Source organism: Pleurodeles waltl, chromosome 8, assembly GCF_031143425.1.
Source record: "Pleurodeles waltl isolate 20211129_DDA chromosome 8, aPleWal1.hap1.20221129, whole genome shotgun sequence".
Taxonomy (NCBI): domain Eukaryota; kingdom Metazoa; phylum Chordata; class Amphibia; order Caudata; family Salamandridae; genus Pleurodeles; species Pleurodeles waltl.
In genome coordinates this window covers 709,295,819-709,318,292 of record NC_090447.1, presented here as the reverse complement: position 1 = coordinate 709,318,292, position 22,474 = coordinate 709,295,819, and the positions used below count along the sequence as shown (strand labels likewise).

The window sequence follows — 22,474 nt, the reverse complement described above, 5'->3', positions numbered from 1 at the left end:
GCATATTCTTGATCGCGAATGGCCAGACAGTATCTTTGAATGCCAGCACAAAGAAGCTCAGTTGGTAGATCACGAATGGCGTCTTCATTCCGAGGTGTTGTCGGGCATCTTCTAGAGGTGGGGTCAAAACCCTGGCTAGATCGTTTTGCCACCCTTGAGAACACACATTGCAAAAGCTTTGTACCTTTGGGGTATCTGAGGGCACTCTCTAGGCAATGCATTCTGGCTGGAATGGAGCACAGGACTCCTGTATGCTTTCTAGCCCTTGCACCTCCTTCCTGGAGTTCTGGAAAAGATCAGGAACAACAGGGCTAAGGTCATGCAAGTGGCTCAGGATTGGGCATGAAATGTGTGGTACCCCAAACTTCTGTGCATGAGCATTTGTCCTCCAATCATACTGTCACTTTGGGAGGATGTTTTGTCGTAGCAGCAGGGCCGGGTCCATCAGCCAAACTTACAGACTCTATAGTCCATGTATAGCCATCGAGGGGCGGCAGTTGACTGCATTCAATCTGCCACCTGAAGTCGTGGAGGTCATCCTCACTACCACCAATTCATTAACGCCCTGGGCCCTGTGACAGATTTGTGGCCTGGTGTGGTATTCACAAGACACACTTTACATGGCAAGCTGTTGAATGTTCTGTTGTCCTTTTTATCTTTGCCCAGGAATGCCTTGCAATGGGCATCAGTAAAGGTTATTGGTAGTCATTTTTGTCCTTTCTACGTTTGCCAGAACAACCATCCTTTTTAAAAACACCTATGATGTGGTTTATAAAAGTTTTGATGTGTTTTATCCCAAACTATGTTTGATGCCATCATGGGACCTTGATTAGGTATTGATGTGTCTCATGTGTACGCCCTCTGAGCCGGTGCATAGTTTGCGGTGTCTTCTGATGTTAAAGACTGTCTTTCTCATTGCTATTACTTTGGCTTGTTGCATGAGTGAAATTCAAGCACTCTCTGCGCTGCTGCCCTACACCACATTTTTCCTAGACAAACTTGTGCTGAGGTCTCCTAAAGTCGAGACTCCCTTTCACATTGGACAAATTCATCACCCTGCCAGGGTTGTTTCCCCCTATACCACTCGAAAGAGGAGAGGCTTCATTGGCTAAACCCCAAAACGTTTTAAGCTGTTGATTGTACCAAAGAATATAGTGTGGATACTCAGCTTTTTGTGGGGTTCTCCATGATAAAAGAAGGAAATCTGTGCAGAAGAGGAGGAGTTCATTGTGGTGGATAACCCTCTGCATCAAGATTTGTTACACATTGTACAAAAAGGAGCTTCCAGAAAGTCTGAGTGCCCATTCCATGAGGGATAAGGATGCTACCAGTGCATTGGCCTGCGGAGTTCCTGGTCTTGACATATGCCAGGCTGTGATGTGGGCTGACGTTCATGAAGCATTATGATTAGCCATTTATAAAGCACTGCAGCTGCTTCCTGAGATTTATCCTGGCGCTCAAGGGAACGAAAGTCACTAAAACATTTACATATAAAGCAGCACTTATGTAAAGGAAAGACAACTCACACAGATCAGGGACCCACTCCACAGACAAATAAGCCACGGGGCAGAGGTCTAATATACATTATAGAAAAAAAGGAAGGTTTTGATCTTTGTCCTAAAAAGAAGATGGTTCTCTTGCTTCTGGATGTCTAAAAGGCAGGGCATTAAAAAATTCTAGCAGTAGTCAATATCAGGGAGCAACCTCCCTGTCTTGCGTTCCTAACTCTGAGGGTGACTAAAAGCAGTCTGTGAGTAGATTTTAATTCTCTCCCTGGAGCATTCCAAGAAAAGAGATACCATGCTTAGAGCATGATTTAGAGTTTGGCAGAGGTTGCTCCATCTCCATCACAAACATGATGGATATCCCACCTGCTGTATTACTATTTTCATAGAATCATAATACAGCAGACGGGATATCTGTCACTTTTGTGACTGAGTAACCCCATCCGCCAAACTCTAAATCAGGCCTTTAGTGTTGTAAAAGCATCTTTTCTTATGGGGCCAGTGCAGTTTCTGAAAATAGGCTAAGACAGGAGAGTCTGTCCTAAGACCCAAAATAAACCCTGCTACCGCATTTTCCAGTGTAAGGAAATGCCTCTTTATATATGGTCAACCCCAAGATTTTCGACTGATGCCGGTTTTTTGATTCTGAGAGCACCCTGAGGCCTTCTAATCAGACCTCATTGCCAGTGCCCTGACCCTAAAAGTGTATGTCGGATTGGCTATACCCAATTGGAAATGGCTAACTTACCTGTCACCCCCTAGTAAATGGTACCCCCGTACCCAGGGCATGTAAGTTAGAAGGGTGCAGCACTGATTGCACCACCCTGTAGGTCCCCAGTTAAAGCAAGTCCCACGGTCCGCCACTGCAGACTGGTAGAGCAGTCGTGCACAGCTAGCCTGACTTTGCCATTGAAAGTAATAGCAAATCCACCATTTCCTCTCAACATGTGTTTGTCACCCCTCTGGCTGGCCTACTGAGCCCTAAATGCAGGGTGCAACATATGGCACAGGCAGGACATGCACTTTATATGTCCTGACAGTAAACATGTGAAACAACTGTTTTACTGTGGAAAGGCTTGGTCGCCCAGTTGGCGAGTACACAGTTACACACTGAACCTGTGAGGTGTGCTAACTCCGTAAAGGTGCGACACAAGTGTTTCCTCAGGGGCAGGTAGGCCTGAGGTAGCTACACACAGGGGGTGGGCAAAGAATATCTTTACACCGAGAGAGGGGTCTCGCCATCTTGGGAGTGTGCAGGATGGTGCATCCTGGTATAGCCAGATGCCATACCCCACAGGAAGAGGTCAGTAAGTGGGAGGGAACTTAGTAGCCCATTGGCTACCAACCACATCCTGCCCTGATGGTGTTTTCCAAAGCATAAGGTGGGCACCCCTGGCACCCAGACTTCAGATCTCGATGGACTCAGACGAAGGACTCCCCTGCTGCACCGAAGGACCAGCAAAGAGAGACTGTGCTGACAAGGACTGCACCTGGTGGCTAGCGAAGAGAGGGAAGGGGCCTGCTGTGTCCTGCTCAGGGAGAAGCTGTCTCCAGAGTCCAGTCAAGCCAAGAGAACTCCAAGGGCCAGCTGACTGGCCTCCCGTTCCCAGTACAGGGGCACAACAGCTGAAGAGGCCTGCTGAGGCAAGTTGGTAGCTCAAAGACTTAGAGCTGCTACCACCTCAGCTAGGGGAGCACTTAGGACCAAGACCCGATACACAGAGTTGTACCCACGATCTCTGAGCCTGGGAGTGCTGTCAGAGTTGTTGGGACCCTCAGAAGAGAAGTTGTCGACCCAGGAAGGATTGGCCTATGACCACACAATGGGCGACTGGCAGCCCAGTGGTCTTCTGCCAAATCAGAGAGGACTTTGTGGGATGTTGCAGAATCTCTGCAGAAAGACCCCCGCTGACCAAGTTGCATCCACAGCATCCTTAGAGCATCTTCAGCATCTGTAATTTCTTTACATCAGAACCACTTTATTAGAATCCATTTCAACACGGATAAAATATCTGGATCTGCTGAAGGCCTGCTTCCCCTGTGAGGGTAACTGTTCTTGGGGACCGTGCTGGTCCCCCTGACTAGCTCCCTGCTGGAGTTGCCCTCCTCAAGTACTTCTAATCAACTGCATTAACACTTACCTATGTTTTCTTTGAAAACTTTTCTAAGTGTATAATTTGTTGACTTTGCCAAGGCATGATCGCGGTTGAGTGAAATTGCACTGATTTATTATTTCCTATAAAATCTATATCTCCGGAACCCTCTGGTGGATTTTTTTTGTTCTAGAGTGTAAATTCGTATAAAAATGCAACCTATTTTTATAAATTGGTGTGGACATTTTTTAATGCTATGTCTATTTCTTCAATTGTTTTAGTGCAGTGTAAGCCTTGCTGCTCAGTGCCACACCTAACCAGGATTGAGCTGAGGGTTTGACACAAAACTCAAGGGTCCTAAAGGGGATGGTAATCGTATTACACTGTGAGATTGCACAACCACACCATATAATTCACCCCATTTCTTTACATCCAGCATCTATAGTTTTTACATTTGTGGATCCCTTCCAAAAGTAAGTTAAATTAGTCTAATTGGGCTATTATCAGAGCCTGCACCATGTCTTTTCTAGCAGACAAGAGAACGAAAGGTAGAATTTTCTTAACTGCATGTTGTAGCATAAAGAATGTAGTCAAATGGTATTCACATGTTCCTCAAAATTGACATCTTTGTCAATGTAAGTGCCCAAATTCCAAGCATCAGCCACAGGAATAGGAGGTGTTCCCAGCCTCTCATGCCTCCATTCTCGAGACCAGGCTGAGTTGGGCCTGAAGACCACCACCTCTGTCTTTCCACCATTAAATTCAAGGGAATTTGCATCCATCCAATTAGTGACTTCATTCAAGCAGTTTCTTAAGTTTGATCCTGCTTTTACTGTATTCTCACCTAATCTGAAAATTAAATGTGTATCATCAGCATAAGGGTAAAAAGAAATGCCAAAGGTCGCAATTAGTTTTGCCAAAGGGGACAGATAAAGGTTAAAAAGGCTGGGAACCAACACTGAGACCTGTGGAACCCCCATGATGACTGATTTGGATACAGACCAATAATTCGGTAACCTCAATGTTTGGGAACAGTCTTGGAGGGAGGGCGTAAACCAGGTGAAGATCTTACCCTCCGTCCCAGTTTCTTTCAACTGCTGAAGCAGAATGCAGTGTGAGATGGTGTTGAACCTTATTGATAGATCTAGCAGAATCAGAGCACACACTCCACCCTAAACTCTGATATGTCTGGCCCCTTTAGTTTCTTCAATCAAAACGGTTTTCATACTAAATCTTTTACAGAAACCTGATTGAACTTTATACAGTAGGGGGTTAAAGTCCATAAAGGCTGTAGCTTTGTAGTAGGGTTTCAGTTATTTTTTGGCATACATGGGAAGCAAAGAGATCACTCAGATCGCTAGAAGGCTTTTTTTTATAATGGCGTGACCACGGCCACCTTCCATTTCAGGGGTACACAACTGCAACTTAGAATAGTAATTTCAGGGATCAAAACAGTCTTCACTTTTTTCAATTGCAGAACAGGTCTCGCATCTACTGATGAAGAGGCGGTTATGGCAAGAAAAAATCCCTCCACTTCCTTTTCTGTAACGGGATCAAATGTAGCCCATAGATCTGTATCTAGGGACCTTGACAGACATGTACGCCAGTAAGGACATTTCACACGCATAGTTCAGGAATACCTTTTAGTCTAAGTCCACTCCACAGACCCTCCACCTGGAGAGATACTACTTTGCCATCCACTATAAGGTGAGGAATCTACAGTTAGAAATACATGTCAGAAAAACAAGATACTTACCTGCAGTACACTCTTTCTAGTGGGTTATCTAACTGCAGATTGCTTCCTGCCCTTCAACCACCCTGCTCTGTGGTGCAGGCTCTTTTAAACATCTAAAAAGTGTTCGATATTCACATCTGAGGGAATGAAAAACGGAAAAATAAGGAACTGATGTCAGCACGCAAGATTCATGCTTATATACTCTGACACTGCCGGGGTGGTATGGAGCCTACATGGAGCTGCAAGCTGTCATCTAGCCGGCACGCAGGAGCAGTGCTGGGGAAACATTTCCAGGTCTAGTCTGGCACCTTTGGAGTATTCTAAGGTGAAGAATCTGCAGTTAGATATAGTATCCACCAGAAAGAGCATTACCAAAGTTATGAAATTGAACTGTCCCCCCCCCCCTAAAAAAACAAAACCAAAAAAAGCACCCATATTACTATATTTTGTCTGTTTGTTTAGTTTCTTCCAGGGGTATCCATATGTAGGGAAAAAGTTTTCATATTTAGCCTGAATGTCTTTTGCAGAGAGAAAGATATGTAGATTTAAGCCCGGACTACCCCAAATACCCCAAAAAAGTGCTCTGCACCAGAGGTTGAAAAGCTTTGGAGCTAAGAGGTTAAGAGACCAGCTTTAAAATAAAAGGCGTGAAACCTCCGCTCTCCTTTGAGGCAGTGGGAATTCTTTAAAATAATTATGTGGAAGCAAGGGGAAACCTGCAAGGGAACTTTGGGGGGGAGGAACAAGACAAGAATCACAGGAATTTTGAAGGGTGGCTTCAGTTAGACAGCTGAAGTTTCCACAAAGTGGCTGAGAGAGATTGCAGCGAATGAAGAGAGTTTAGACACAAGAAAAAGGTTGCAAAAGATCACAAGGAGAGGGCAAAAACCGCTTCAAGAAGCAGTAGCTATGAAGCAATCGGAAGGCTGCAGAAGGGCAATGAAGTGAGGGGAGGGGCAGATTACAACATAGATGCAAGATATCAGAGAGAATCACAAGAGGCCAGTGAAGACTGCAGGGGTACCACAACGGTTAATATGAAGGTGGTAGAGGTACAAAGGAAAACGGAGGGATCAGAAGGGGCTTAAAGAGTCCACAAGGGAATACCAGGGGGAGGGCATGTGTTTACAAGAGTCAGAGAGGTAGAGGGCAATAGAAGCTCAGGGATGTATGGATGGATGGATTGTGGCACAAAGGAAGTGGGATACCATTGGTCCGTTACCATACAAAAAGTGGTAATGAATTGCATGTAGTTTAAAAATTAACAGAAGCTTTCAGATTTTCGTTCTGAATAAGCTAAATTGGATTCTGCCATTCTAGATCATACAATAACTATGCTTGTATTCTTTTTTCTCTCCTAGGAAAGTAACGTAACCATTTTCAAGAATTCATATACTCTTATGCGGAAGTGTAATTTAAACAGCTATGCAGTTTCGCTAATTCCAAAGCCTGGTGGAGAATGGCAAGAGATCAAAGTCAAGGGAACCGTTCAGAAGTATGGTTACATTTCTTATTCTTTGAAAGATATCTGCTTCGTTGTTACTACCTGTCTTAATTAGGTGTTTTAGACGATTTTAAGAATGAGTGAGTTGAGGTCTTTATCTAATAAAGAACTAACAGCTATTTTCTCTAACCGCTACTTTCAATCAAATATCCTCCTTTAAGAAACCCCCATCCTTTTCCTCTTCTCTAAGAAACCAGTCACCTTGGTACTCTAACTGCGACAGGAAAAAAACAAATGCAAATGCGTATAACAGCTTTGGGGGTCCTCGAAATCTCCTGAGGATGAAGCAGCGTGCTAGGTTATGCTCTGCAACTACCAGAGTAAGATCAGAGCAGCACTGAAAGCTCACATTACCTCTACAATTCCGCAAAGGAACTCTATAAAGCGTTAAATAGCTTTCTGAATCCTCCTGCCTGTGCCACTACCACCCCGGCATCTCAAACTCTGATCCCGTAGCCGAGGTTTTTGAAAATAAAATCAATACCATTTATAAGAGCTTTCCCGTAAGCCGAGAGCTGCTAGATGTGTCAATGGATCTGATTAAACCTCACCCGGTCGCTGTAGCTGCTTTGGAAGTTCTTGAACTCTGTTCAGTGGAGCAGGTGCAGCAGATGCAAATTCTGTCTAAATTAGGCTCCCCTTTGGACCTTTGCCCACCTAGGATAACGTCCAGTCTAGCTAACTACCTGGCTCCATTGCTAAAAACATTGTTTGATCTTTCATTAACTTCTGCTAAAGTGCCATCTGATTGGAAGTGTGCGCAAGTATCTCCACTTATCAAAAAGCCCTCTGCCAATCCCAAAGATCTTGTTAACTACAGACCAATTTCACTGCTAATCTGCTCGCAAAAATCCAAAAGAGCCATATTAACAAACAGCTAACATCTTTCTTATAAGAGCACAAAATCTTAGACCATCACAATTGAGTTTTAGAGCCTTACATACGGAGATAGTATTGGTGGCAGTTATTGACAATAACCGACTTTCTCTTGATGTAGGAACTCCAGTTATGCTGGTTTTACTGGATCTTTCTGCAGCGTTTGACACGGTCTCCCATTCCATCCTTATCCCAAACTACAGGAACTAGGTATGCACGGTAGGGCACTACTCTGGCTCCGAGTCTTCCTTGGTAACCGCACCCAACATGTCTGTTTGGGTTTGTTTATATCAATAAAGATACTTACCAACAAAGGAGTGCTTTAAGGTCGTGCCTGAGCCCAATCCTGTTTAACATTTATATTGCACCTCTGGCACAAGTTGTGAGATCCTGCTGTGTGGAGATGGTGTCATATGCATACGACTCTCAACTTCTCATTTTTTTGTCCTGACCCACATTTGGTGAGAAACCAGTGCGTGCACTGCATGAGGGAAACCTCTGACTGCATGGTTAATAACTATCTCCAACTGAATAGCGAGAAATACAAGATTGTGTTGATTGGCAACGCACATGAGCTCTGGTCGTCTGATTGGTGGCACTCTGACCTTGGCCCAGCCCCTTCTCCTAAGCAAGTAATGAGAAACGTAGGAGTGAAACATGATCGGACACTATCTATGAGAGACCAGGTGTGGCACTTGTTTTGCTGCAATAAGGCTGTTAAAGTCTTTCCCTCGTTACCTTCCACCTCTCTGAAGACCTTAGTCCATCCGCTCATAACCAGCCACCTGGATTATGGGAATGTACTGCTGGTACAGCTAATGACACCTTGCTGGCTAAACTGCTCAAAATATTGCAGCCCAGTTGATTTGTAAATTACCAGCTCAGTCCCCCTTGTCCTCCATACTAAAATAAACTGCCCTGGCTGCCCATTAAAATAACTGGGAATTTTCAAGATCTGCTGCGTGATGCATAAGGCCCTGTATCAGACTCAGCCCATTTACTTGCATTCAAAATTTAGTTAATATCTGCCGTCCAGGCTGTTAAGATCCTCTAATAAAGCTCTTCTGCGGACTCCATACAGTCGAACTGGCCAGATTTAGCAGCGTGCATTCTCATATCTATCTCCACATCACTGGAACAATCTCCCTCTTCACATCCGAACCTGCCCCAATTCCAAGAACTTTATGAATATGCTGAAAATGTGTTCTAGACAGTCGTACCTATGCCTGTACTGTGCAGCACTGGGATACTCCTTCAGGAGTGAGTCATGCGCGATATCAACATAACATAGCATAACAATATGCTCAAAATGTTTGGTATCTATAGTGAACAAATGAACAAATTGTCAGAACCCCTTTCAGAGGGCCACAGGGCAAGTAGGGGTTACTGGACCCAACCATAGGGGTTGAGGCCTTTACTCTTGATGTCCTGGGGCACAACCTACTATGGATTCTGAGGAACTGGGCCAAGTACCCCTTCTGCACTTGACTCTTAGGGTAGACTTGGTCTGAGCAGTCAAAGGTTCCGTCGGGGAGGTGGTGTGGGTACGAGGAAGTGAACTCAAAGTGCACCCAACAGCAGTAAATTATTGTCCAGCCAAATATTCACTTTTCTGGAAAAAGAGAAGTATTTTATTTCTACTACTAACCACACAAAGGAAAAATACAACATTCACAAACAACTGCACAGTCCTCCTGAGGACAAAACTCTAGCTTTTCTCTAGGCAGTTCCCCGGATCCTACACCCTCCTCATTCCCCATTCACTATAGGCAGAATTCAGGGTTAGACTCACTAGGATTAAGTCTCAGGAGTCCACTATGACTCGATTTTCAAAGTCAATAGTGTTTCAGCGCCACCGTGCTAATTAGCAACAAGTTACTCTGGGACTGGCTGGCTTGAAATCAGTCTTACACGCATCTTGGAGGAGCGAAGCAACCATAGTTTCTGAGTGCATTCCTAGCATAGGTACTGGAACAGGAGCAGTTAATTCAGGTGAGTTTTCTGCGCATGACCCAAGTGGGTTGCATTCAGTGGTCGGTGAATCTTCACATGTGTTCATGCTCCTGCAACAACCAGCTTTTCTTGATCACTCCTCTGCACAAAGTACGTCTCTGCACCACACCATATGGTGTGGGCATGATCCGTAGCTCCTGGTGGGAATCGATCTTTGGCAGATGTACTGCATCCACAGTGGCCTCACTCCTCTCAGCGATGACTCTGACCAGGTCATGCAACTTGCTGGTACCAGTAACCCCCTCTGGCATACTGGTTTACTGTATCCCCACGGTCCATGGGCTCTGGCCCAATTTGCACAGCGAAGTTCTCAACAACAGCCCTTATCGCTTGGCAGTCTTCTCACAGTGACCCCTCCTGGCACCCGGGGTTCCCACTTTCCCACTACATACAGGCTCTGGCCCAATTGGTGCAGCGATGAACATGACTCAGTTCACAGCAGCCCTCCTCTGACATATGAGGGTCGCAGACTTTGTTGTGCACATGCGTAATGACTTGATTGATGCAGAAGCCATCTCCTCACACCACGCAAAGAGAGTCAACTCAACAGCGCTTCCCACTGGACCTCGGTCCCTCCAACACACTCCTTTTCCTCAGAAGGAACACTTGTCTTGGTAACCAGACAGGCGCTGGTGCTCCAGGCTCCAGGGCTGGTAGTCTTGGATTTCCTGTGTGATGTCCTCTCACCAAGCGGGGAGACTAGAAGGCCTTGACTCCCTGTACAGGTCACAGGCAGAAGACTTACAAAGCTTCCCCTCCTCACATAAATCATCTGGCTGCTTGGTCGATTTTTGGGGTCTCATACTCCCCCTCCTTTTTTTTTATTTTTTTTAGCCCATTTCCAAAAACCAAATGCAATTTAGAGTACACGTCTTAGAAGTTTACCTTGGGGGGATCAGCTTTTTTTTTATTTTATTTTTTTTAAGTATCTACTCCTCTACTTCCTCTTGAAATTAGTTTGTCACAGCAGGAGTGTCTCCAAAGCCGATGTCCCCCCAACACAGGCCATGGAAGTGAAAGAGGTTCACACCATGGTGTCCGCTACAGGGATGTGTGTATCAAAAGGTTAGCCAGGGGCCCTATCTCTACTATTTATGATTATTTTATCAACCCTGTCTCCTTCCTGAGATGTGCATGAGCCCCTTAAGAAGCAGCTGTTGAGGTGTACAGGGGAAGCTAGGCCCTCCCCTCTCTTGTGTGTGTCCCTCCCAGCTTCCAGGATTGTAGCAGCACACAAATCTGTCTGGGGGGATGCCTCTACCTCTTCTACAGGTTTCATCATGCAGGCCTCGGTCTACCAAAATGGAATCTTGGGCCCTCCATATATTGTACCATTTACAGGCGCATTAGGGCATGTATATAATGTACACACACTGCACAGCACTGTATCCTTCATATACGGTACTAATAGGTGCACACACATCCAGCACATGCACTCACCATGCTTGCACTGTTCAGTACTGCACTATCCATGTATTGTGACCTTCCTAGGCAGACATACACCTAGAGCAGATACACCACTCCTGCGCTGAGCAGCACTAAACCAAACCAATGCAGGCAAACGGCAGCAGAGCTTTAAATTAAGTGAGTCTGTAGGATTTACTCCAGCGACACAGTATGAAAAATGAGCTTTTCACTCCTGTTGATCATTACACAGTATGCTGCCATCACCACGGTTGTGCTGCTTAATTCCTGATGAAGGGAGTAGTCTTCCACAACTATGGGGTTAGTGCGTTGGGACCCCATCCCGGTCCAACAAGTCCGCAATCTGTGAGACAAGTGTATGTCATGGCACACATGCATTTTCAGTGTTTGCCACTGACAACAAAATCAGCATTAGGGATCAGGACAGGTGTGCATGTCCTTTACCATGCAGAGGACTTTTCCATCCTAATATAGAGTTATGTAACCAAGGTGACTGGAAGGGATAATTTTCTCAGCTGCAAAGTCATCCTTCACAGCAGAGGCGATGGACAAAACATGAACATGCTTTCTTAACTCTAAATATCTTCAATAATGTCACACTCACAGATGAGTTGCATTGCATATTTGTATGTTATAGGGATACAGCTATTTTACGGTCTTTAAATGACCAGCTGAGTGCACTGCCCACTTAGCATACATTCCTTCCCATCACCAGATTTTAGTAGCAGGTCAAATATTCAAGCCCTGTAATACTGCCCTCCGTATTTCCACATGTGGGTGCAGACTGCTGAAACGCTGGTCCCAGAATGACATTGATCTGGCATCCCTATAAAGCCATTGCTGTATCTGTTGATGTTGAAATATGTGCTGGCGTGGCCTCTGTACCTAGTCCAGGCTCAGTTCTGTCAAATACATGATTATAAAACATCTTTGCTTTATTTTTGGGCTGATACCCTAAGATTAGCTAATGATGGTCACTTCACATCTTCCCAGTACCTTTACCTCATTTATCCAAGACCCACCTATCTTGAATGAACTGTCTTGCATGCCACCCCTTGACTCAAGCCTGTGGAAATACAGCCATATCATCCAGATCTTGAAAGAACATAAGTGGCTGACGTTATACTATCAAAACCTGCTGTCAAATATAAAAAGTATTACCAAGCAATACTCCACCCTACCGGTCTGAAAAAGTCCACGCCAGGCAGCCAGTGCACCATACAAACTCATGCAATAAATGTGGAAAAAAATCAAAACAGGAACAACACTGCTGAAGTTCTGTTAACTACTTAAAATATTCTGTCAATCCATCCTGGAGGGATCATTTTATTGGGGGTCAGTCAGAGTGTTTAATCTTGGCAAGGGACGAGCCATGATGACTGTGTAGCTATAGGAAGATGTTTCCCTATTTCAAAAATTCTCCACAAACGCTGGAAAATACCAGTGAAAAAGATACAAGTTGATATTTATCGCTTCTATTATGCATGTTTGTGTGCCACAAAAGTCACCAATCAACCTGTGCATAACTCTGATAGCTTGCCACAAAGCAGTCAGGCTTAACTTGGAAGCAAAGCGTAAAGTCTTTATGCAGGCCACAAACATTAATAAAGTGAAAACACCACACGAGAAAAATCCCAAACCAGTTTAGAAGAGTAAATTTTAATAACTAAAATGAGACGAGGATGACAAAAGTCCAATCAGTAGACCCAGAGATATTCAGTTTTAAAGTTTTATGTTGATATAGAGCCCAAAAACACAAAGTGTCGCTCTGGGTCATCTAGTCAAGTTATACCAGGGTAATGTTCCAAGGACAGGGACCACATTAGCTGAAAGAGTTACCTTCTCAAAGTCCGGCGTGTAGAGTTCCGTTCCCGGTGGAGGAAGGTGCGAGGAGCAGAATCAGTGTTATGGATGGCTCCTGAGGTAGCACGGAGAGCAGGTTGGGAGGCACTTGCTGTCAATGTTGTAGTCTAAAGAGCTGTTCGGACGTCATGTACGAACGTTACTGGAGCTTTCTGTTGGCAGTTACCACGGGCTGCTGCTGTTGTTGCACAAAGTGCAGATCTTGCTTTGCGATTGTTGCTGACTGTCTCCATAGTGTGAAGAGTCTGGTTCACCACAGCTTAGCGTTAGCAGTCATTGCGGGCTGCAAAGTCTTGCCACAAACTTGCCTGTTCCTGATCACGAAGAGCCCAAAACTTCTGGATTTTACCCTTTCTTGTAGAGGAGTGCACTCTGATGCCAGTTCTCATTCAAGAACCTGTGGAGGTACCACTTAGGGATCATGGACTCACTCTGGCAGAGGCCAGCAGGGCTCAGACAGGCCCAGTTTCAGATCCCAGGCAGCAGATCAGCTGGGCAGTTGCTTCTGGAGCTTGTTGTGCCTCTGTAACTCATACATGAGTTCAGCCAATGACCCTTGGAATTACTCGCTAGCCTGAGATGAAGGGAGTCGGTCCTGTCTTTCTTCCCAGAGAGCAAAGCAGACTTCAAGCAACAGGGCAGTTGTCTGGGAAAACAAGGCAAGCCTCAAGCAGAAGGACAATCCTCTGGGGAACAAGGCAGGACTCAAGCAGCAGCAGAGCAGTCGTCTAGGGAATAAGACAGTCATTCCTCTGCAATGTCCACATGTTCAGGAGTGTACTGAAGCTTTGTTCTGAGGGTCTATTATTTATGCTTAGTGCCAGCCTTTGAAGTGGGGACATCCTGGGCTACCCTCACATCTGGTTCTGGAAAGTTCTTCCCTTCCCCTGACAAGGCTCCAAAAAGTCTGAGTAAACAAAAGGCTGGTGTCCGGTTCCTTTTTGTGTGCTGAAGGCAAGCCTTTTGACGTGTATCATGGGCAGGGAAGAGCTCCACCCCCAGTCATCTCGGCAGGATGGCTCTTCCTACCTACACCCAGTCCCCCTTGTCTCACTGACCAGCAGGAATACATAAATCCCAACAGCAGAGCAACTCAGAGCCGTATGACCCTAGTCACTGGCAGCAGGTGCTAATAGTTAAAACAGGAAAATGCCAACGTTCAGAATTGTGGCCCTCTCTACAGGTCACCGCCAAACCTTGTGCCTTCCTCGTACTTTTTGCTGGAGTTTTGGTTTGTTGGTCCTAGGACTCTGTGCAATTTACCACTGCTACCCAGTGCTAAAGTACTTGTGCTCTCTCCCTAGAACATGGTTAAATTGGCTTATACCCAACTGCCTTATTTAAATTTCTTGTAAGTCCCTTGTAGAGTGGAACACCACGTGTCCAGGACATGTAAATTAATTGGTACCAGCAAACCTGCAGAACTTATTGTGCCACCCACTTACATAGCACCTTAAATATGTCACAGGCCTGCCTTTGGAGCCTGAATGCAGTGTCCCACTGCCATGTCAACTTGGCAATTAAAACTCCTTGACATCTGCAGCTCTGAAATGCCCACATCTACCAAGCTAGACTTAGCAATGTTTCAGAGTATGCCCTTTAGAATGCAGGCTCCTCCTGGGTCATTTGGGTAAAGGGGGTTTGTCTCAGATTTTTTGATCGCTGGTGGTGCACTCACCCACAGAATTGGATGCCCTGAGAAGGAGGTGGGAAAGCTGGGTTGGAGAGTTAGGTGAAGCTGACTGGAGAGGCACTTGTATGTCACCCTGAACATTGGCTATGTCTGCTAGGCGCCTCTTGATGCAGTTCAAGTACCTGCACCAGGCATATATACGACACCTCTGTGCCTGTGGCGGGCCTTTAAAAATCACCTGCATGTTATAGGTGCCATGACCACTAGGGGTTTTCTTTCATGTTGTTTGGAGTTGCCCTGTCATACAAGCCAATTGGGCGGCTCTCGCGGGGACACTGTGTGCTGTAATAGGGACCCCCATCGAATTGCAACTCCAGATTGCTTTTCTGGGTATTATGGAGGACGTGGGTGGTCCTCGAGGAGATAGATCACTGTTGGGTTGGGCAAAAAAAGAGATAAAGGCCAACAATGGACATCCATCACAGCGCATAACCTGGAGGTGTGGAGGAGGAGTATGGATTGGTGTGGTAAACTTGAGGAAACCATATATGAAGCAAGAAGATGCACCAAGAAATGTTAAAAGGTATGAGAGAAATGGTGGGACTACCATGGACAGATGGGCTAACTAACCCTCAACATTATGTTTCTAAGACCGTGAGAGACGAGAGTCAAGATTGGTCTTGGGGGCGTACTGTTGTATTGAATTGTTAGAAATTAGGTCTCTAGTTGGCAGTGGTTTGCACCCTGTTCAAGTAGGGACTCTCACTCTAGTAAGGGTAAGAGAGTCACACAGATAGGGTAACCCCTCCTCACTCCCTTGGTATCTTGGCACAAACAGTCAGGCTTATCTCAGAGGCAATGTGTAAAGTATTTGTACACACACAGTAACACAGTGAAAACACCACAAACTACTCCACACCATTCTGGAAAAATAGCCAATATTTTCTGAGTAAAACAGGACCAAAATAACAAAACTCCAACATACACAAGCAAAGATACAAATGTTCAAATATTAAATCTTAGTATAATGCTTAGAAACACAATAGCTCCAACTGGGGCTATCACAACATCTTGTTGAAGTTGTTCCCATCAGTCCTACGCTACTCGTGAGGAAGTGCTGGCCTGTCACGGAGTCGCACAGACCCCAAGTATAGTACCTTGGAAAACAAGGTAACAAAGATGTTGCATGGAGTCAGGGAGGTGAGGCGTCGCAGGAGCTGGTGCGGCGTCGCTTCCTTACTCCTACTGGGAAGGTGAGACATCGGTACCTTACTGGTAGGCAGGGGAGGTGAGGTGTCAGTTCCTTACGGTGGCGGCATTGGTGGTGAGATGAAATGTCAGTTCCTTATATCGAGGCAGGGCCAGTGAATCCAGCTGGTCAACATGTGAAGCGTCAACTTTACAATGTTGCGATCACATCACGGGGCCACAGGTGTTGCGGCGGAGTCTAAGTCTGGTGTCATGGACGTCAGTGACACAGCACTTGGGACTCATGCTGTGACTAGACTTTGGAGGCGCTGCAGCGTTGCCGGGCCTGTGTTGCAAGTCACAGTTATTAGATACAGCAGGGACCACGGCTCTGGTGCTGGCAGTGAGCAGAGTTGGAGATCAGCGCAGTTCTGAAGTCGCTCTGGAGTCAATGTGCTTAATTTCTTCTTAGTTGCACCAGAGCTCTCTTCCAAAGGCCCAGGAACTAGGTTTGGCACCACTTGGCAAGTCAGGGCTTTTTAGCTATAGAGCCCAGGCACACTGGTAGGTGAAGTCTTTGATGTAGTTAAGCAAAATCCAGTCCTTTCACTCCCAGGACAGAAGCAGCAGGCCAGCACAGCAAAGCAACAGGCAGAGTGGCAGTCTCTCCTACAGCATTCAGCCCTTCCTCCCTGCAGAATGTCCTCAGTCCAGAAGTATTCTTACCATGTGGGGTTAGAGGTCCAGTACTTGTACTCATTTCTGTCTTTGAAGTAGGCAAACTTCAAAGAGAAGTATTTTGTAGTACACACAACCCTGCCTTTCCTGCCCTGGCCCCAGACACACTCCAGGGTTTTGGAGACAGCTTTGTGCAAGGACAGTCACAGCCCTGTTGAGGTGCAAGGGTAAGCTCCTCCCACCACTGTAGCTTAGGAAGACCCATCAGGATATACAGGACACACCTTAGCTCCATCTGTGTAGCTGTGTAGAGTGAATTCACAAACAGCCTAACTGTCATCCTGACCCAAACATCTAATCCACAGAAAAGCTGAGGCACATAACGGCTAAGCAAGAAAATGCCCACCTTCTATATGTGGCATTTTCAGTTTTACATCTTAAAAACCAACTTCACCAAAAGATGTATTGTTAAATTATGAGACCCCAAACTCTAAATCTCTATCTACTCCCAATGGGAAATTACACTTAAAAGATATTTCAGGGCAAGCTTCATGTTACCTTATGGGAGAGATAGTCCTTGCAATAGTGAAAAATGAATTTAGCAGTATATCATTTTCAGGACATGTAAAACACACCAGTACGTGTCCTACCTTTTAAATACACTGCCTACCTCTCCCATAGGATAACATTGGGGGGGGGTTCATTATTACATTTAATAAGCTGTAATTCCTAAATCAGAGGAAGTAGATATGTCATGTTTGGTTCTTATGAACTTGTAATGATAAACCCTCTTTAATGGTAACATCAAAGTTATCATTACAGGTTTGAAAATGCCACTTTTATAAATTTGGCATTTTCCTGCCCTCAGCTCTCTGCGTCTGCAAGCCTTAGGTCACATGACGAGGTTTAACTGACTGCGAATTTCCTCCAGACAGTCGCACAATGGCATGATTAGCAGAGCCTGAATAAGCCATCAACTAGCTCAATGGGGTGGGGGGAGGCGGGGAAGCTGAGCACCGCCCCACTTGCATCTGAATAGGCTGTGTCCTGTCTCCTCACAGTAGGTCTAACAAACCTATATTGTCACTGCAGCCAGGTTGGAGCCAAGTGAGGCAGGAACTCCCAGAACGTCTGAGAACCTTTCTGGAAACATTCCTCACCTACTAGGAGAAGGGCACCAGGGTATAAAAATAAGGCTCTCAGACCCATTCTCCAGTTCTCTGGGGACTGCCTGCTGTTGTAACCTGCTGTGGCCTCTGCCAGCCTGATACTGTACCTGGAAGGACTGCTTTGCTGCCCGGAGCCTGCCTTGACCCCCCAGAGACCAGCCCTGCTGTTGAGCCCTTCACTGGCACCCGGGACTTACAGAAGTGACTCCAAGGGCTAGTTTGCTAATCTCCTGTTTAGAGCCCGGGACAAAATAGGGTCCCACCATCTTGAGCCTGCATGTGGACCAAGCTTGAGTAAGTCCTGAACCCCCAAGAGGTCTCCATCCACTCCTGGACCCTTGGTTGTGGTGTTAAAGGTGCCCACATAGCAGTTTAAAACCTGAGGACTTGGACAATATTTGGCCAAAAAGCGCTCTCAGAATAAGGAGAAGACTGGGACCAGCCTGCTCGCTTATCTGTCCGAGGTGCATCACCGGTTGAGTTGACTTTGCAGCTTCTCCTACTACCTTCTTCTCTGCAGCAGCAAATCCCTTTCAATTATGCTTCGCAAAAGGGGCATCCGAATTCATGGGACTGTCTTTGGCTTCAGCTTTCTGCTTTGTCCTGCTGGAGGTTTCCGACTTTCATCGGCTTTGCTTTGCGTCTATCCGATGACAACACTTCCTCCTCGGACCCTCCTGCAACTTTCCCTGCTGAACTCCTGCCTTCTTCAAGACTTTTTCTTCAAAAGTTTTCTAAGTCTGAAGGCAAGCACTGACAGGGCCCAGTCCACTTTATTTATCCGAACTGTGCCCCATCGTGGTTGACCCTAACTTTTGACTTTGCACCGGTCTAGAGCGACCAGATGTCCTCAGTTGGCGCTTTTCACTTTAAAGCACTATTTTGAACCTAAAACTTTAAAAAAAGCATAACTCTGGTTCTGCTGACTGTATTTTCGTCATCTTGGTCCACAATAATTTATTAAAATGGACTCTATTTGTCTAAATTGGTTTGGGATTTTTATTATGGTGTGTTTTCACTGTATTGCTGTTTGTGTGCTGCATACATACTATAGACATTGCCTCCAAGTTAAGCCTGACTGCTTTTTGTGCCAACCCAGGGTTAAGCACAGGTTAATTTTGTGAGTTTTTATGGTTCACCCTACAAAGAATTGTGGCTGTTGCTTGACCAATGCTCACACCCCAGTCAACCAACTACCCAGTTTCTCACATTTACCATTAAAAAGGATTTTAAAAAACATTTCAAACAAAGTTACGAGTTTTTCACTACCAGGACATGTAAAATGTAACCCCACATGTCCTACTCTTTAAATACAATGCACCCTGCCCTATGGTCTTTTAGGGCCTACCTTAGTGATGATTTATAGGTAATAAAAAAGGGAGGCTTCGGAGTGGCAAAATAATTATTTTGCCAAATCGAATCGGCAGTTTCAAACTGCACTACAGACTGCAGTAGGAGGCTTGGGAGATGTTTTAAATTGCTACTTTAATGACTAGTACAATCAATCAAGGGGGTCTTGTATAGCACAATCTTGTCACCCCATGGGGCGTGGAGCTCCAGACGCTGGTGGGATGCTTCAAGCCTCGTCCGAATAGTGATGGGGGTCAAAAAGCCAAGTATTGAGCTGCTTTCTGAAGTCCTTCAGAGAGGGGGAGGTTGCAGGAGGGTGGGTGGGTGTTGGGGGGGAAATTTAGTCCTTCCCGGACTTGGCGGTGAGCTCGGAGACAGTGCGATCTCTGAAGTGATTGCAGGGAAAGTGGGCCTGGGCCAGGATAGTTGAGCATAGTTCTCTGGTCGCTCAGTGGAATGTAAGGCAGTTGTTGATGTAGGCGGGTTGGGAGTTGTGGAGGTCTTTGTAGGTGGGGGACGTGCAGTCATTTGAGGGTCCTAAGATGGGGAGTGATGCTGGTTCTTCTGGGGAGGTTGAAGATGAGTCTTTCTGTCGCGTTCTGCCTGTCTGGAGGTGGTTCATAAGCTCCTTCATGGTGCTGGTGTAGAGCGCGTTCCTGTAGTCGAGTTGGCTGGCGATGAGGGCCTGGGTGACTGTCTTCCTGATAGAGATGAGGATTCATCGAAAAATCTTCCAGAGGATGTGGAAGCAGGCAGAGGAGACATCGTTGATCTGTTGTTTCATGTTCATTTGGGTGTCCAGGATAATTCCAAGGTTGTGTGCGTGGCTGGTGGGGGTCAGTGGGGGGCTGAGGGCGGCGAGCTACCATTTGTCGTCCCAGGGGGAGGTCTTGTTCCTGAAGATGAGGACCTCCGTTTTATCTCAATTGAGCTTGAGGCAGTTGGTCATCATCCAGGTTGCGATGCTAGTCATGGTGTTTTGGAGTGATGCAATGATGCAACAATGAGTGTTGCAGGCCCTCTAGTAGCTTTTAGTTTGCAGGCCCTGGGTACTATATTATACCATACTTTAGTAAATGAAATGTGCCAATCGGGTGTAGATTAATTTTAACATGTTTATTGGAGTGAGCAGAAGCAGTTCAGCTCTGGTTAGCAGTGGTAAAGTGCACAGAGACCAAATTCCAACAAAAACTAAGTAAAAATATAGGAGGGATGACGGCAGAAAGTTTGGGAGTGAACCTACAGAGAGGGCCAAGGCAAAGAAGCATACTTTCATTCAACTACATGGGACGGAATTCAGTAACAGTTTTAACAATAATAGCAATAACAGCATAATGACCAGTGTACCTGAACTGCAGTATAATGTTATTACTCAGTGCGTGGACAGTTTTTGCATATAACACAACCATGACTTGAACCACTTTATAGGGATATTGCATTTTTTCAGGAGGAGCACAATTATTAATACTTCTGTGAAGACAATACTTTTAGTGAAGATAAAAAAAAAAGTATTAACATAGAATAAAATACTGTATTCAAAAGTGGAATGGTTCATGTGAAGAAACCTTCACCCCTGGCCCCTCCTTACCTGATACATCTGCAGATCCGATCATAGGACCCTCTCTGGCCGCCCGCTCTGAGCCACACCTAGGAAACATAAAGAAAAGCACCAATCACGCTTAGACAGGGAATGAGAGACGCGAGTAGGCAACAACAATAACAAAGGACTTTCATTTTCAGGAACGTGGAGCTGGAAGCGATCCCCACAGGGAAGACACCCATTGGGGGAAAGGAGGAGTTCATGAGGAGGAGGAAGAGGAGGTGGGGCGGGTGAGAGGAAAGAAAACGCCGGGGTCCGAAGACACGGAAAGGCAGCAGACCGGGGTAGAGGATTCAAAAAGCCACATGAATAGAGTGCTAGGGAGGAGCTCCGAGGCACCAGCCCATACCATCCCAGGGATGACAAGCCAGTGCGAGCGACACGAGGCAGGAGATGCCGGCCTGACAGAGGAAGAGACGTGGTTGGAGAAATGGTGGAGCCCTACGCCACTAGACAACACGTTAACGCCTGCCACAGCTCAAGGAAAAATGTGGTAGACACAGTGAGGTGATGGCGGGCGACAAACCGGGTACTGTGGAAAAGAAAGAGAACAAGGAGCATATTACCATCATACCACCAGTCATCCTTAAAAAACGGGGCAAGACGAAAAGGACAACACCAACAATAGTACACCTAACACTGTGCTGTCCATGTGTGTATAATCTCAATAAATGCCAAAATTCACCAAAGAAATAAGCCTCCTAAGCCATATTTCCGCCCCACTCTCCAACAGGCGGCATCAGAAGTGGGATCAGAGGAAATGGAGGCTGTGGCCACCAAGATGGCAGAGGGAGAACAAAAGTTGTAAAGAATAATGGAACAGTTTTTGACTGTGGCAGCTGAAGATTGCGAAATTGTAAAACTGGATAAGGTGGCTCAGTCCCAAAAAACCTCCATTGGGAAAGTGGCAGACCTTTTGGGTCAACAGCGTGGGCACACCAGTTTGCCTTCGGTAGTGCTACAGAAATATGCAGAGGGAGAAGAACCAGATTAAAAAAAAAAATGTTTTTGAACGGATGGCTCAGGCTGCCACTTGGCCTGCTTAACAGTAGGGTCAGTATTTAGGTCCCACCCTCACTGGGGAACTACAGATGGCATATCAGGCCACCAACCCGTGAGAAACCATGCCCTACGCCAATATCAAAAAGTGCGTACTGGAACGACTAGCGGCAGAGAGTGAAACCTACCAAGTGAGATTATGACAGATTGAAGAAGGTCCTCAAGTAATGCCACGGACCCTTTATTATCGAGTCCGGGACATAGGGGACAGATGGCTTAACCCTGAAGTTGCTACCAAAGAGGAAATCATTAGGAAAATATATTTAGAGCAGTACCTGAACTCCTTACACCAGCCCATTCAACTATGGTTTCGACAGCATAGCCAATTAACCCTGGACACTGCTGTAGAAAAAACAAGCACCTATAGGAGTGCCCAAGAATTCATAAGAGGAAAGAGGATATTGGGCGGAGGGGAAGAAACATTAATCCTGCGAGAAGTACGAAATCTCCTAACCCCAAGAAAATGGAGAAGTGGTATCCTTACCGTCATGCCTCGGCCCCAAAAGTCCAGCAACAGGTCCTATCTGTTTCCATTGTGGAGAGACGGGACATATTGCAAGGCTATGTCCCCAGAAGGAAGAACCCATGGGAATCGGGATTCCTAAGCCATCATACTACACCACTACAGAGAATAAACCTCCTTACCACTGTCTTATGAAAGTCAATGGTAACTGTGTTCCCGCCCTCTTAGACACAGGATGTCACCAAGTCTTTTAAGACCCCAGTACATTCCAGACGGGGTCTTCCCAACAGCAGGCCAGGTAATCATACAATGCGTTTATG

General features: G+C 45.8%; 1 protein-coding gene across 2 annotated transcripts in view; it reads left to right on the top strand.

Annotated features, from left to right (window-relative positions):
• The window catches only part of SENP7 (SUMO specific peptidase 7), a 790,555-nt gene that overhangs the window by 379,574 nt on the left and 388,507 nt on the right, over positions 1–22,474 (top strand). For both annotated transcript variants that reach the window (XM_069204850.1, XM_069204851.1), the window contains exon 13: positions 6,695–6,828. In XM_069204850.1, coding sequence (XP_069060951.1) covers positions 6,695–6,828 — 134 coding nt within the window. The remainder of the gene's footprint in view (positions 1–6,694; positions 6,829–22,474) is intronic.